At 51.7% G+C, this 14,157-nt stretch overlaps 1 protein-coding gene across 1 annotated transcript in view; it reads right to left on the minus strand.

Moving 5' to 3' along the window:
• Positions 1 to 14,157, minus strand: part of LOC135891773 (complement C3-like) — a 56,018-nt gene that overhangs the window by 19,526 nt on the left and 22,335 nt on the right. The window contains exons 13-25 of the mRNA XM_065419436.1: positions 13,460 to 13,654; positions 12,365 to 12,526; positions 11,083 to 11,212; positions 10,274 to 10,345; positions 9,221 to 9,421; positions 8,509 to 8,620; positions 6,628 to 6,713; positions 6,339 to 6,478; positions 5,383 to 5,595; positions 4,556 to 4,622; positions 3,970 to 4,056; positions 3,017 to 3,220; positions 1,365 to 1,440 (exon numbers count right to left, since the gene is read on the minus strand). Of these exons, the coding sequence (XP_065275508.1) occupies positions 1,365 to 1,440; positions 3,017 to 3,220; positions 3,970 to 4,056; positions 4,556 to 4,622; positions 5,383 to 5,595; positions 6,339 to 6,478; positions 6,628 to 6,713; positions 8,509 to 8,620; positions 9,221 to 9,421; positions 10,274 to 10,345; positions 11,083 to 11,212; positions 12,365 to 12,526; positions 13,460 to 13,654 (1,745 nt within the window). The remainder of the gene's footprint in view (positions 1 to 1,364; positions 1,441 to 3,016; positions 3,221 to 3,969; positions 4,057 to 4,555; positions 4,623 to 5,382; positions 5,596 to 6,338; positions 6,479 to 6,627; positions 6,714 to 8,508; positions 8,621 to 9,220; positions 9,422 to 10,273; positions 10,346 to 11,082; positions 11,213 to 12,364; positions 12,527 to 13,459; positions 13,655 to 14,157) is intronic.

A 14,157-nucleotide genomic window follows, 5' to 3' on the forward strand; every position in this document is an offset into this window, starting at 1 on the left:
GGACTGGAGAGTCATCAAACTCAACTTCACACAAGCCAATGAACAGTCGTCAAAATGGTAACGGTCATAGGTGCCGACTCTGTGGGTGTTCTGGGGCTGGAGCACCCACGGGGAAAAATTGATGAGTGCTTAGCACCCACCAGCAGCTCCCCGCCCCAGCTCACCTCCACCTCCACTCTGCCTCCGCCTCCTCCCCTGAGCGCACCACGTACCCGTTTTTTCCCCCTCGCTCCCAGTGGTTGCGCTGCGAAACAGCTGTTTCATGCAGCAAGCGCTGGGGGGGGGGGAAGAGGGGGAACGCGGCGCACTCAGGGAAGAGGCTCAGTTGGGGCAGGGATTTGGGGAAGAGGTCCAATGGGGCAAGGAGGGGGTGGAGTTGGGGCGGAGACTTTGGGGAAGGGGTTGGAACAGGGGCGGGGTAGGGGCAGGGAAAGGGTGGAGTCGGGGCGGGGCCAGGGGTGAGGAAAGTTGGCGCCTATGGTAACGGTTAGTCTGAGCAAGCTACAAATTAGCCACCTAAAACTGAAAGGACCTGGAGTTCATTACTATATCAGCAGCAGGCCTTAGGGCCACCCTGGGGGCAGTCTGAGCAGCGGCTGGAGCAGCGGCCCAGGAGCAGCCCCGGAGGCCGTTGGAGAGCAGTCCCCAGGGGCCTCGGAACAGCGGGCAGCCGGATGCAGTCAGACTCTGCCGCCGAAGCAGGAGCCAGCTGTCAGCCCCCGGGAATCCCCCAGAGCAATGGCGCTGCAGGGACCCCCCAGAGCAGCAGCACCCCGGGGACCCCCAGATCAGTGGCGCCCTAGGAGCAGCTAAGAATTAGTCAGGGGTGTGACACCCTGACGGGGTATTTCTGGTAAAAGTCATGGACAGGTCATAGGCCGTGAATTTTTGTTTATTGCCCGTGGCCTGTCCATGACTTTTACTAAAAATACCCATGACTAAATCTTTGCCTTATTCATTCCCAATCCCTCAAGCCCTCCGCTCGCCCCACACTGAACTGTCACTGAAATCACTGGGGGCCACATTTACAAGGTATTTAGGCACCTAAAGATGCAAATAGGCACCTAGCGGGATTTACCAAAGTGCCTAAGTGAGTTAGGCACCCAACTCCCATTGACTTTCAAAGGGAATTAAGCCCCTATTCTGCTCAGGTGATTTTGTAGATCCTGCCAGGTGCCTATCTCATCTTTGGGCGTCATTCCATTGCCATCTGTGGGAGTTGGATTGGGTACTTTTTTCCCATTGTGTGTGTTAACCTTTGCCCTCTGGTTTTGGGCTGGAGACTGACTTGCTCTGGCTCATGCATTGCATGTGTAGGGTCAGGCTAACGCTGATCAAGAGGATGCAAAACCCACTGTCCTCACCAAGTGCTTGATGGCCGGGCGTTGAAAGCAGCATATGAGAAGTCGGGTTTTTTGAAAGCCATCTGCTGCGTGTAACCTGAAACAGGGAGAGTAAGAAGGAGCTGTGCAATGTCTGGCGAGTCTCTAATGAGGACTTTACATGCGTAAGGCAAACTAAGTCAGAGCTGTGACCCCTGCCGTGGCTGTCTGAGTTGTGTGGCTCTCCCTTTTTCTGCAGGCGTCTCTCAGGAGGGACACAGCACAGCAACTCAAGGGAAGCAAAGGCAGAAAGCTGTCTGGTGGGGAAGCCGATTGGCATGGACACTGCCCCGTTCCTCACCAGTATGAATCCTCCCTTCAGGGTGGGAGTGGGGCCAAGTGATTACAGTGTATGGGGACCTGGGAGGTGGGATGCCTGGGTTGTATGCCAGGCTCTGGGAGGAGAGGGTGGGTTAGTGTTTGGAGCAAGGTTCTGTGGGTCAGGACTCCTGGGTTCAGTTCTCAGTTCTGTCACTCATTGCGTGATGTGATGTTGGGCAAGTCACTACCTGCCTCAGTTTCCCCATATTGTAAAAGCTTATGGGATGTGATGTTTGTAGTTCAGATGCCGTACCTAATTTAGACACCCCGCGGTGTAGTGAAAGGGACACCTGTTGAAACCTACCAAGTTCTCTCAATGGTCATGAGATTCTCTATCCTTCCTCGCTACCAAGTGCCAACCTGACACGGATTTGAACTGTGGGTGAGTGGCCTCCACCCCACGACCATCCAGTCCACTGCACAACAGCCATAGACCAGCAATGAACTGGAGCCCAAAAGCCCAGCAGAACTGAAAACGGGGTTGGGCCTTTGTCTGCATAGGAAGGTCTATTCAGAGTTATCATGACTAATGCCAACGTACATTGTGGGAGGGATATTAAACCTCATGCTTCAGGTCTTAAACCAACCTCTAAAGGGAGTAGGAGACCAAATGTGGGAGGCAGATTCTCTCTCTATTTTAGGGGCTTATCCGGACCCCATTCCCATAGTACCGGGGTGCCTCACAATCTTCAATGTAACTACCAGGGGCGCCAGAACAGGTGGGGCCAGGGAGACATGGCCTTGCCCACTTTTTTCCTGCTTTATGGGTGAGTGATGGGGGAGGAGGGGGCGGAGAGGAGTGAGCGGCAGAATGTGGGTGGAGCAAGGGAAAGACCTCGGGGGGAAGAGGCCTACTGGGGCGGGGCCTCGGGGCGGAGCGTGGGTGGACGCATAGGGGGAGGGGCAGAATGGGAGCAGGGCCACGCTCCAGGTGACGGTGGGAGTTTGCGAAGCTCCTGCCATCTACCCTCACAACCCCCCTGTGCAGCAGGGCACTGCGACTCTCCCCATTTGCAGAGGTTGGAAATGGAGTCACAGAGCGATTAAGCGATTTGCTCAACATCACACCCAGAGTGTGTGGCAGAGCAGGGAACTGAACTGGTGTCCCCTGAGTGCCAGGCTACCTCCCTGATCCCTGGACTCTCTATTGCCCAATGTGCTTAACATGAGGTTTCTGAAGCATTTGGTACCAGGCACTCTCCGAGACAGGCTACTGGGCTAGATGGACCTCGGGGCCAGTCCTGTGCGGCAGTTCCTGTGTCCCTAATGCGAGCCTGAAGAGGGATTTGCTGTCTGGCATGAGAAGTACTTACCTCGCATGATCAACTTGATGGCTTCTGCCCTGCGTTCCACCCCGATCCTTTCCCACTGCTCGGTGCTGTCCAGGTAGATGGTGGCGATGACCGGGGGGGTCATGCCGATCATATTCTGTTCCCCACAGCCAGACGGCGTCACAATGAGGTGCTTCAGGTTGGCCCCGTCGATGGAGTTTTCTACAATGATTGTCACAGGGTTTCCTGGCCAAGGAAATAACACGGCGTGAATTCGAGCACCGAGAGCAGGCGCTGGTGGGGACAGAGAGACAGACAGACCTCTCTGCGGGCAGTGGCAGATTGAGAGCTCAATCCTGCACAGTGCTGAGCACACCCAAACCCCATGAAGGTTGGATCCTAACCCAGCAACAATTGATCCGGGCCCTGTGTGCTGACAAGGCCCTGGCAATGCTCTGAGCATTTCTCACCAAGCCCTCCTAGGCTACTTCACTCCAGCCCTGCCAGTGGTAGGGATAGAACCTGGATACTTCCACTCTGAAAGCACCAGCCCTTGCTGGTCAAGCTAAATGGGGTTAAAGGAAGGGCTATTATCCACATTTTACAGATGGGGCACTGAAGCACAGATAGGCTAAGGGTGCTGCCCAAAGTCACCAGGAACGTCTGTGGCCAAGCAAGATCTTGAACTCAGGCTTCCCAAATACTAAGCTGGGCGTCAAACCACTAGGCTATCCTGTCCAGAGACATAGGCTTCCCCCTGGGCGCTCCTTATTTCTTTGCACACATCTCTCCTGTGAGCATCTTGCTTAGCCACATGCCAACAATGACTTTGCTGTATCTTGGCCATTAATGCTCGATAGTGCACGTAGACAGTTGTAACAGAACCAAATGGGTAATCGGTCCACCTCCTGCGAATGTGGCTATCAGAGAAGAATTCATTGCTCCCTTCACTCTGTTTCTAAAGCATAAAACTCTTTCAAATCAGAGGCTCTTGCCTTGGATGCTGACTTTGGTCTCCGATTCTGTGTCTGGAACCCTGTCATCCATATCTGCCGCTTTCACCTTCTCTTCCTGGACTCCCCCTGAAAAGGAAGGACAAGGAGAAGAGACAGTGAAATGCCATCCGTCCAGCCGGCTGAGCTTTGCTGCTGGTTCTTGAATAATACTCTTCAACGCTCATAGAAAGCCCTGCACAATCCACTGATGTGCTAGGGCAAAGGGAGGGAGGGGGCAGCTGAGATGGGAATCAGGAAGCTATGAATACGGGGCAGGCAGAGGTGGCTGCATTTCAGTGGCAGCTGAATTGCTCTGCATATTGCTGATTCTAGTCTTCCGAGATGAGCCTGATTTTGACCTCCATCTCAGCCAACACGAAACCAATCCCTCTGAAATCTCCCACACAATATCGGATGCCAGGGTAGAATTTTTCAGGGAAGTTTGCTGCAGATTCGATTAAGGGTTTGGGTTAGATACAAGGGCTCCAAAAACAGAGATGCCCTCACTTAGATATAGATTGTGGAATTCTTTGAGACCTTCAAGATGAAAGGCGCCACGTAAACGCAATGCAGTGCGGCTACTCACCTGCTCCTTTCGCAGATGGATCCAATACTACAGACATAATTGTTTTGCTCATCCTCATCCCTTCCGGCTAGAAAGGAATGACAAGAGCATAGTAAGCACAGTAGCATTCAGAGACAATGAAGAGCAGTAGGAAAAGGTGAGCGACTTGCTGATCTTGAGATCAGCGTGAATCAGGAGTGACTCCACTGGAAGTCAGCGGTCAAGTGAAACTGAGATCAGGCTCCATCCCAATGAGTCTGGAATCTGACCTCAGGTTAGATGGACCTTTGGTCTGACCCAGTATGGCCGTTCTTATGTTCTTATGAATCTGCCCTACAGAGTCTGGCAGGGCGAGGAAGTGAGAAGCTCAATTCATTCCATCATTGCTCTGTGACCTCCCTGAAGGACCTTTCTACTCCCTGATCTTCAGTGGAGGATCTTCCTTTCACCCAGCATTGCAGTGATCTCCTGGGGCAGGCCAGTGGGACGCCCTTCACAACCCACCAATGCTGCTCCTTTGCTCAGCTCTCTCTGCCGAGTGATATGAGGTTCTCCCTGGGTGCACTGATTCCGGCACCCACTGGTCCAAGGAGCAAGACCCTGGGCCTGAGGAACTGACCCTAGGTCTTTTATATGACGGCTCAGAGGACTGAGTGTAAGATAACCAGGCCAGCCCCAGCCCTGCTGTAGTTGCCACAGGGAAGGGGAGGAAGTGGGATGAGGATGGAGATGCAGGGTGTTAATTTAACAGCTAAAGGTACAGCACCAATTCCAGAAGCCAGCCAATCTAGCCTCCAGCCTCTTGCCCTCCAGCAGACATCCCCCCCATCCCGTCACCTGATACCTACCACAACCTTCAGTTTCTTTTTCACGCCATCAGACACAAAACTGCGCAACACTGCTGCCTTGACCTCAATGTCGTGAGATCCTAGTTGCAGCGGGACAATCACTAATGGCACGGCCAGGGAGGACTTGGCTTTGATGTCAAGGATCTGCTGGTATTTAGCCTTGGAAGTGGATGCGCTGCAGAAAACTGGGTTGTGCAGCAGCTCCAGCCGGACCTGAGAAGAGAACAGAGATTCGTGAGCGGGCAGTCTACTCTGCACACCATGACACTGTAGGGCATTGATCCAAAATGCACCCTCTGACTGGAGTTTGCCTTTAATCTTAATAAATAACAGACAGGACTGTACTTACAACGCACATGACTGTATCCTGACCTCCTTCCTGAGAGGCCCTTCAGGACCCCCTCTAGTTCTGTCCTGCCTCAGAGAGGCCCTCAGCCTGTGGCGTTCCTGAGTGGAAGTAATGAGACCCACCTGGTCTGGCTACTGGTGTGAGTCAGCAGAAAGCTCTGAACCTGGTACCTACTCACAGATTTGAGGCCCAACCAGAGAAGAATGGCAGACAGAAGGGTATTTTTTTATCTCCCTCTATATCATGCAATCTTGCCAGAAGCTGGGAATAGGCAACAAGGGATGGATCACTTGATGATTACCTGTTCAGTTCATTCCCTCTGAAGCACCTGGCACTGGCCCCTGTCAGAAGACAGTATACTGGGCTAGATGGACCATTGGTCTGACCCAGTATGGCCGTTCTTATGGTCTTAACTGGGTGGATTCCATAGCCTGATCCTTCAAGGTGCTGAGCACCCAACAAGGTCAATGGGAGACAAGGGTGTCCAGCCCCAAAGGGATCAGGCCCTAGAAGAACAAGCCTTCCACCATTTTGTTTTGGTTTCACTGTCTGTCAAAGCATTGACACCTCAGGTCCACTGTAGAGCCCCATGAGGCGGTGAGCTTACCGTAATTGTTTGGTCCCGATAGTTGTAGAGAATAGCCCGGATTTCCACCTGCTCATTCCTCACTACAGAGTAGGGCAGCCGGAGGTCGATGAAAAAATCTTTCATTACTGTTATCTCATAGGGATCAGCCACACAGATCCCTGCAATGGGGAAAGACCCAGGGTCAGAGACTGGGGGGCTTATACTTTAGCCCTGAAATGTGTCTGTCTCCTCGATTGTTCCATCTCACTGTGACGTTTCCAAGGCCCATTGTGGCCTGGGGTCTTTTCCCCATTAGGGTGTTCCTCACCTTTGGTCTCTGAAAGGCTCACAGCCAGGACTTCCCAGGTGGTGATGGAATCCTTCAGGAAAATAGGCACCGTCTTGGAAGAAATTCTACATGGAAAGAGAAAGACAGAGTCTTTTACAGAAGGAAGGAGCTAGGACTCATGGACATTCCCCAGCTAAGGGTCTAGACCAAAGGTAGGCAAACTACAGCCCGTGGGCCACATCTGGCCTGCGGGACCCTCCTGCCTAGCCCTTAAGCTCTTGGCCTGGGAGGCTAGCCCCCGGTCCCTCCCCTGCTGTTACCCCTCCCCTGCAGCCTCAGCTCACTGTTCCATCGGCGCAATGCTCTGGGTGGCGGCGCTGCGAGCTCTTGCCGGGCAGCACAGCTGCAGAGCCTCGGCCTGACCCGGTGCTCTGTGCTGGGCGGTGGTGTGGCTGGCTCCAGCCATATGGCGTGGCTGCCTGTCCTGATGATCTGGGCGGCACGGCAGTAGCACCACCAGCCACCAGTGCTCCAGTCTGCGCGGTAAGGGGGCAGGGAGCAGCGGGGGTTGGATAGAGGGCAGGGGAGGTCGGGGAGTGGTGGTCAGGAGGCAGGGGTGTGGATAGGGATTGGGGCAGTTAGAGGGTGGGGAACAGGGGGGTTGAATGGGAGCAGGGGTCCTCGGGGGGGCAGTCAGGAAGGAGAGGGGGGTTGGATGGGGCGGCGGGGGGCAGTCAGGGGCAGGGGGTCCGGGGGCAGTCAGGGAGAAGGGGTGGTTGGATGAGGCAGGGGTTCCGGGGGGGCAGTCAGTAATGCGAGGAGCAGTTGGATGGGGCAGTGGGGGGCAGTCAGGGGCGGGGGCGGAGGTCCGGGGGAGGCCAGGGCACAGGGAGGGGTGGATGGGGCAGGGGACCCGGGGGGGGCACAAGGGGACAGGGAATGGGGGGTTGGATGGGGCAGGAGTCCCGTAGGGGCTGTCAGGGGGTGAGAAGCGGGGGAGGGGGTCGGATGGGGGTGGGGACCGGGCCACACCTGGCTGTTTGGGGAGGCACAGCCGGCCCTCCATACAATTTTGGAAATCCGATGTGGCCCTCAGGCCAAAATGTTTGCCCGCCCCGGTCTAGAACCTTCTATCTTAGGACTGACATCCATGGTAAAGCCTTCTTCACCCAACCACTGAAATATAGAACCATCTCTGAGGAGGAACTCAGTGGTCCAAGTTCTGCACCAGCCACAGGACACAATCTGTTTTAAAAATCTCAAGGGTAGGGATATTAGTTCTAGTGTCCCGGTCTAATTCCAAGCAGGGGAATTATATTCCACTCCAGTGGAGAGGGGCCTGACCCATCACTTCATTTACCTTTTAATAAAAAAAAAAAAAAAAAAAAAGGTTCAGCCGTCCAATTAGAAAGCACCATCAATATCACCATCAGCAACCCAATAACACACCCTGAACAACAAACAGAAATGAGGAATGGTTCCCGAACAGGATAAAAGGCCAATGCTAAACAGCCAGACACCTACATCCATATTCTAGCACCTAAATCAGCAGCCTGGTTTTTCATTAGGGCTGAAGCCAGGGGATACCGCTGGCTGCTCAGCACCTCTGGAAGTTGGGCCAGTTCTTTTAGGTACCTAAATATGGGCTCAAAACTGGAGTAACTGAATGAAATTCTCTGGTCTCTGTTATACAGAAGGTGAGACTAGATGATCTAATGGCCCCTTCTGGCCTTAAGATCTAGGAGTGACTATGAATATGGATCAGCTGCTGAATGCTGGCCCTAATTCATGACAAATACTCCAGCCGGCTCCACTGGGGATCTTGCTGTGGAGAGACACTGACTTCAGTGGGAGCTACACCATACCACGTCTGAATGTGGCCCTTTGATGAATGGGAGTGACACGGCCACATGCTCTTACCCCAGTTCATTTGGTCGCTCAGTCAGCTGCTCCACTTGCCACAGCCAGCTCTCTGGAAACTGGCTCCTTGAGGTGATATCTTCGTCGGACATGAAATCTTCGTCCAAGTCACCTGGGGAATCAAATCACAGACCGTCTGGCTTTGCTGTGACATTGATTGGGATGGGGGCAAACCTGAAAGGATTCGGGGGTTGGCCTGCTCTAGAACTGATGTGAAAGCATCCCTGATTTGACCGACGTAGCCAAGTTTTGATGCTGCCAGCCCAGAAAAGCATGAATTGGAGTTTGGCTTCTTCTCTCCATGCCTGCCTTGCTGTTTCCCCATGAGCTAGCCTTTTCTGGGCTCCTATAACACTGGTATAAGCCACTGGCTCCGTGCTACATATGTGCCCTCTACTGGATATTCTGCAAAGGGTAAGAGCCTACTACTATTCCTAGATAGGGGAGTTACCCCTTTAGCTCAAGTGGTAGAGGACTGTGCTTTAGAAACAAAGGTTGAACCTCAGTGGTGACCTGTGAAGAGGTTATTACCCTGACTCATCTGGGTCCCCATATCAACATGGTGCAACACTAACAGAATTGCTGCCACTGCATTCATGCCCATCTCCCCCATGGGAGATCTGTGAACATGAGCAGGGTTGGCGTGGTCTTATTTCTCTAACAATTCCCCCAGTCTTGCTCCTCTGAGTGATATTGAAACCCTGGTACTTGCTTCTTGAAAGTTCCAAGTGGAGCTCCCGTTGCAGCCTGTCCCGTATGGTCTTGATATAATTGCAGCAGTCGAGGAAGGTCTTCTTGCATTCATCCGTATCCAGGATGTACCCAACCCGCTTCTCGCAGCTGTGCCCCATGGGGTTCTCATACATCCCATCTTCACAGCATTTCTTCAGCTTCCGGTCTTGGTAATCTGCCGCTGAAATGTACAAGCCAGAAGGTCATTCCTACCAAGCTTCTTCTAGTCCTCACTCTCTCTCATTAATTTACTACTAGACATGGCCAAAGAAGGAACATAGGAACTGGCACTCTGCTCTAATCCAGTATCTTGTCTCTAACAGTCACTAGCACTAGCAGCTTCAGAGAAAGGTGCAAGAAACCCCACAGTGGAATTACCTGCCCACAGTGAAGTTCCTTCCTGACCCCAATCAGAGGTTGGCTCATGCCCTGAAGCATGAGGATGTATAGCTTTTCTTAAAAAATCCTATCCTATGGAATGGTGAACATCCTCCTTTTCCATGTAAATGGCTCATCCTTTTTTGAATCCTGCTAGGCCCTTGGCCTCAATACAATCCTGTGGTGGTGAGCACTATGAGTTAATTATGCATCGTGTATGAAAATAGTTCCTTTTATAAATTCTTAATTAGAAACCATTCAGATGGGTTGAGTGTCTCCTTGTGCTTATATGGGTAATGTAACAATGTACCTGTTGTTGTTATTTGAATAGTAGTAGCACTTTGGGTCCCCAGTCATGGCCCAGAACCCCACAGTGCTGGGGGCTTTACCAACACAGAACAGAGAGACGGTCCGTGCCCCAAAGAGCAATTTACCATTCATTATTTTCTATACCTCTATCGCATCCCCTCTATAAATTGACCAGTTCCAATCTCTCCTCATATGGAAGTCTATCCAGACTCCCCCATCTCCTGTTACAGGTAATGCAGTTGGCAGGAGGCTGTAGCAGGGTGAAACTGGTCACGCTAGGGAATCACATTCCTGCTTCGCATGCTTGCTTTGACCAAGGACAGCAAACCCCCTGATTAGTACCTACTTTTGATTGCCTTATACTCAATGAGCTGAACGGAGCGACGTTGGCGTTTTGCTGGCTGGGGACACTCTGGATCTGCAGAAGGAAGTGAGAAACAGAAAATAAAACCCACCCACCGAGTGAGGCCTCACACTCAACTTACTGCCATTTCTGTCTGGATGTAACAGGGTAACTTTCGAACACCGCATCCGGTCAGTTCCCAAATTTCCGAGAATGGTCTATGGCTCAATGAACGGAATCCCATTGATTTAGGGGGAAATCAGAAAACCAGAAAAGCCATTTTGGCACATAACATATTGCTCCTTCCTGTCCCAGCCACATAAGACCTGTTGGGCAGATGCTCAGCCAGCCAGGGCAACCAGAAAGAGAGGAGAGTGAAGGAGGCTTCATTCCTTCCTCCTTCCTAGCGCGCTGCCCCCCAAAGCCTGCAGTCTGGGACAGAGAGAGTCAGAGAGAAGCACCAGCCATCTGCCTGTCCCTTCCAGGCCAGGGGGAAGAAAGATACTTTGGAAGTGGGAGAAACCCAGTGGTCTAGAAGAGAAACTCTTTGAATCCCATCCTCGGAACCATCCCATCCTTAAAATTAATCCCTCTTTTAATAGGTGGGAAGCCAGTGGGAATTCAGGACCTTATTCTCATCCCCCACGGTAACCCCAACATTTCCATTCCTAGGCCGTTCCAGTGGGATTTGCCCTGCTAGACTGATGTCCCTACCCCGGGCTCACGCTGTAGGTTACTGTGCCTTGCTTTGCTGACTCTTTCCTCCCTTCCTCCATCGCTCATGGCAACCGTTCAGCTCTATAGAGTGATACCTGTTCTCTGGACTGTGGAAATCCCATTGCTCGTCTCCAGGGCCAGTCCAGCATCCGTAAATACCCCCAGATTGTTCTTTCCACTGCCAGCTGTACAGCCAATGTCACTCTTCTCCACGGAGTCCCAGATCTGTGAGGTGCAAACACAATGGTTGAGAGATTATTGTTAACAATGACACTTCCCATTTATACGGTGCCATCCAGCATGATCCCAAAGTATTATACAGGCTGTGACCAGATTCTGGTTTCAGGTACAGCCGTGCAATCTGCAGTAACTCCACTGACTTCCTTTGACTAGCTATGGGTTTGCAGCAGTGTAAATGAAAGCAAAATCTGAGCCGTAAGTAAAGGATTTATTGCAACTCAGTCCCCACTGAAATGCAGCCACCTCTGGCATGGAGCACAACAGCCATTCTGCACCAGCAACACAACCGATTTTAGGAGGAGAAAGAAAGAATTATGCAGCCAGTTGAACCCAGACAGAGGAGGATGTTAGGCAGAGAGAAATTAAATACCCAAATTAGAATTCAGCCAGAGCACCAGGGCCCTGACCCTTGTGGAAAGGGTCACAGGACATTTAATGACCAGAACCTCTGTTTGATAAGTCAGCTGACAAATGGCAGTTTCAGTAGCATTGCGTCCCCTAAAACCTTGATAGGGCCCGGGGACCAGCGCTGACTCAGAAGAAAGCCACCCTCTGTTGAGTCACTAACACTTTTCCCTGCAGCACAGCACCCCCCAATGTTGCACTGGGACATTGGCTTCAGCACTGACTGGGAGGGGACAGCGCCCCCTGCTGAGCCCCCACTCCACTCAATGCAGCACAGCGCCCCCTAGCGCCGCATTGGGGCATTGGGTGCAGCTCAGACTGGGGAGGGAGAGCGCCCCCTACTGAGCACACCCCCACTCCCTGATGTACAGCACCACCATGGGCACTGGGGTGAGAACTGCCTCTGAAGGGAGAGCGCCCCCTACTGCATCACCCGCACAGTTCCCTACAGCCCAGCACCATCTGGGTCAACACTGTCCCAAGGGCAGGGTGTCCTTTAGTGTGTCCAGAACAGCTCCCTGCAGTACCCTGGGTTTCACTGGGTGTCTCCCAGCCAAGTACTGACCTGGCCTGGCCCAGCTCAGTTAAAGTACAGTGGAGCTCACACCCCAAGCAGCAGGTCTGCAAACAAAAGGCTCACTTCGCTTTGGGGCGTAGAGCAAGGGTAAGAGCCGAGCTGCATTTCCCGCTATAAAACATTACAAGTTACAACCAACATCTTTCATGCCCCACCTTAGATTGTGTAATTTTGTGTTTTTTGTTCAGAACGTAGACCCCTTTGTCCACGGCCACCAGGCCGACATAAGCTTTGTGGTCTCCTTCCAGTTTGAGTTTCATTGGAGTTCCCGGCTCATGGATTCTCCTGTCTTCGTTGCTGGCTCCTTTCACCACTAGCTGTATGAAAGAGAGTGAAGGGAGAGGTTTTGTTTTAAAGCAGAGGGAGCAGCTAAGAACCCGTCCTTTGCAAAACATGGGAGAAAAGGAGGTAAGACCTCTTGTTCCTTGAGCATCCGAAAGCCTGGTTCTGATCTCAGTGGCAGCTGTGTAAATCTGGAGTAGCTCCACTGACTTCAGAATATGTTACTCCATATTCATGCTGGTGTAAACTGAGAGCAGAATCAGACACAATGTCCATGAAGTCCCTTTGTTCCAGCCATGATGGAAAGGTGACTTTGTCCCTCAGGCAGCCCTGAGAAGTCTACAAAGTTTGAACTGTAATGGATCTGCTCTGTGGGCCTGAGTCTAATCTCACACTGGTGTAAATTAGGAGCAATTAACTGGAGTTACAGCAGCTCAGCATTGTAGTTACATCACAGTCAGGTCCCCTATAGGCATTTGGAGTCACATCTGCTGAATTCATGGGCCAAAAATAAGCATCTTACTGCTGTTAGCCCCAAAGAACGAGCCCAGCCCTGGGAGAGGGAGCTGGAATCAATTCTGACGGCCACCTCATCAGCAAAATGGCTAGTTATGGTGCAGATACAAAGCCAGATACTCAGCTGGTGCAAGTCAGTGTAGCTCCATCCACTTCAATCCAAAATCCACAGAGTCTTTATTGCTGAGCTAGAAGGAACCACAACTTGACTTCCGTACCCCAGAGTGGGTTGACAGCATTGGCTTGTGGGGACTGGGGAACATCTTTGTATGTGTAAACTGATCAAATCTGATTCAGAATTTGCTGGGAAACAGTCAATGAGAAGCCCCACGGTGCCATTTTTAGAGTCCCTTTTGAGAGTCAGTCGGCACTTTCAGGCTAGGAAAAACTCCCTCGTAATGACACCTTCATTGGAATTAACATGTAGAAGGCCAACTTGAATATCAACCTACCGTTCCCATGCAAGTGTCCTGGATGTCCAGCCAGACCGAGTCTGCTACAATCTCCGAATTTCCTACTTGGTAGTAAGCCACGATGCGGAATGAAGGGATGAGGTCTGGAGTGATGGGCAGGGACATGGTCAACAGATTTTGTCCCACCTGCCTGGCCTGTCTTCCTACATGAATGATCTTCCCTTTATTCAGGATCTAACAGGGAAACATGAGACGTGGATTGTTAAAGGCCACAAGGGTTAGCAGAATGGGTGATTCAGATTCCATGAATCTTCCCATCCACCTGTTTTCTACTAGTAAGAGACGGTCACTTGCAACTTTTCAGATAAGCATTTACATCTGAGCGGAGAGAGGAAAATAAGCTAAAATCCATGTGTTGCAGGAATAGGCTGTAATGGCAGTGTTGCTAATATTCACCAAATCTGATTCCCAAATCTGAGTATTGTTTATGTTTCACCAACAGAGACCACCCCTCCTTTCCCCCACCCCATTCGCCAAATATACTTCATATCCGCGCTATATGGCAACTTTATTATTTGATTTGTCCATCTGTAAAAATAACAGCGTTGACCTACTACTCTGTGCTGAAAATGTAGCACTGAAGTCTAGTGTTTAGAACAGGGAACTGACAGCAGGGACTCCTGGGTTCCATCCCCAGCTCTAAGAGGAAATATGCTCTAGTGCAGGGGTCTCCAAAC

The sequence above is a fragment of the Emys orbicularis genome, chromosome 19, assembly GCF_028017835.1.
Source record: "Emys orbicularis isolate rEmyOrb1 chromosome 19, rEmyOrb1.hap1, whole genome shotgun sequence".
NCBI lineage: Eukaryota > Metazoa > Chordata > Testudines > Emydidae > Emys > Emys orbicularis.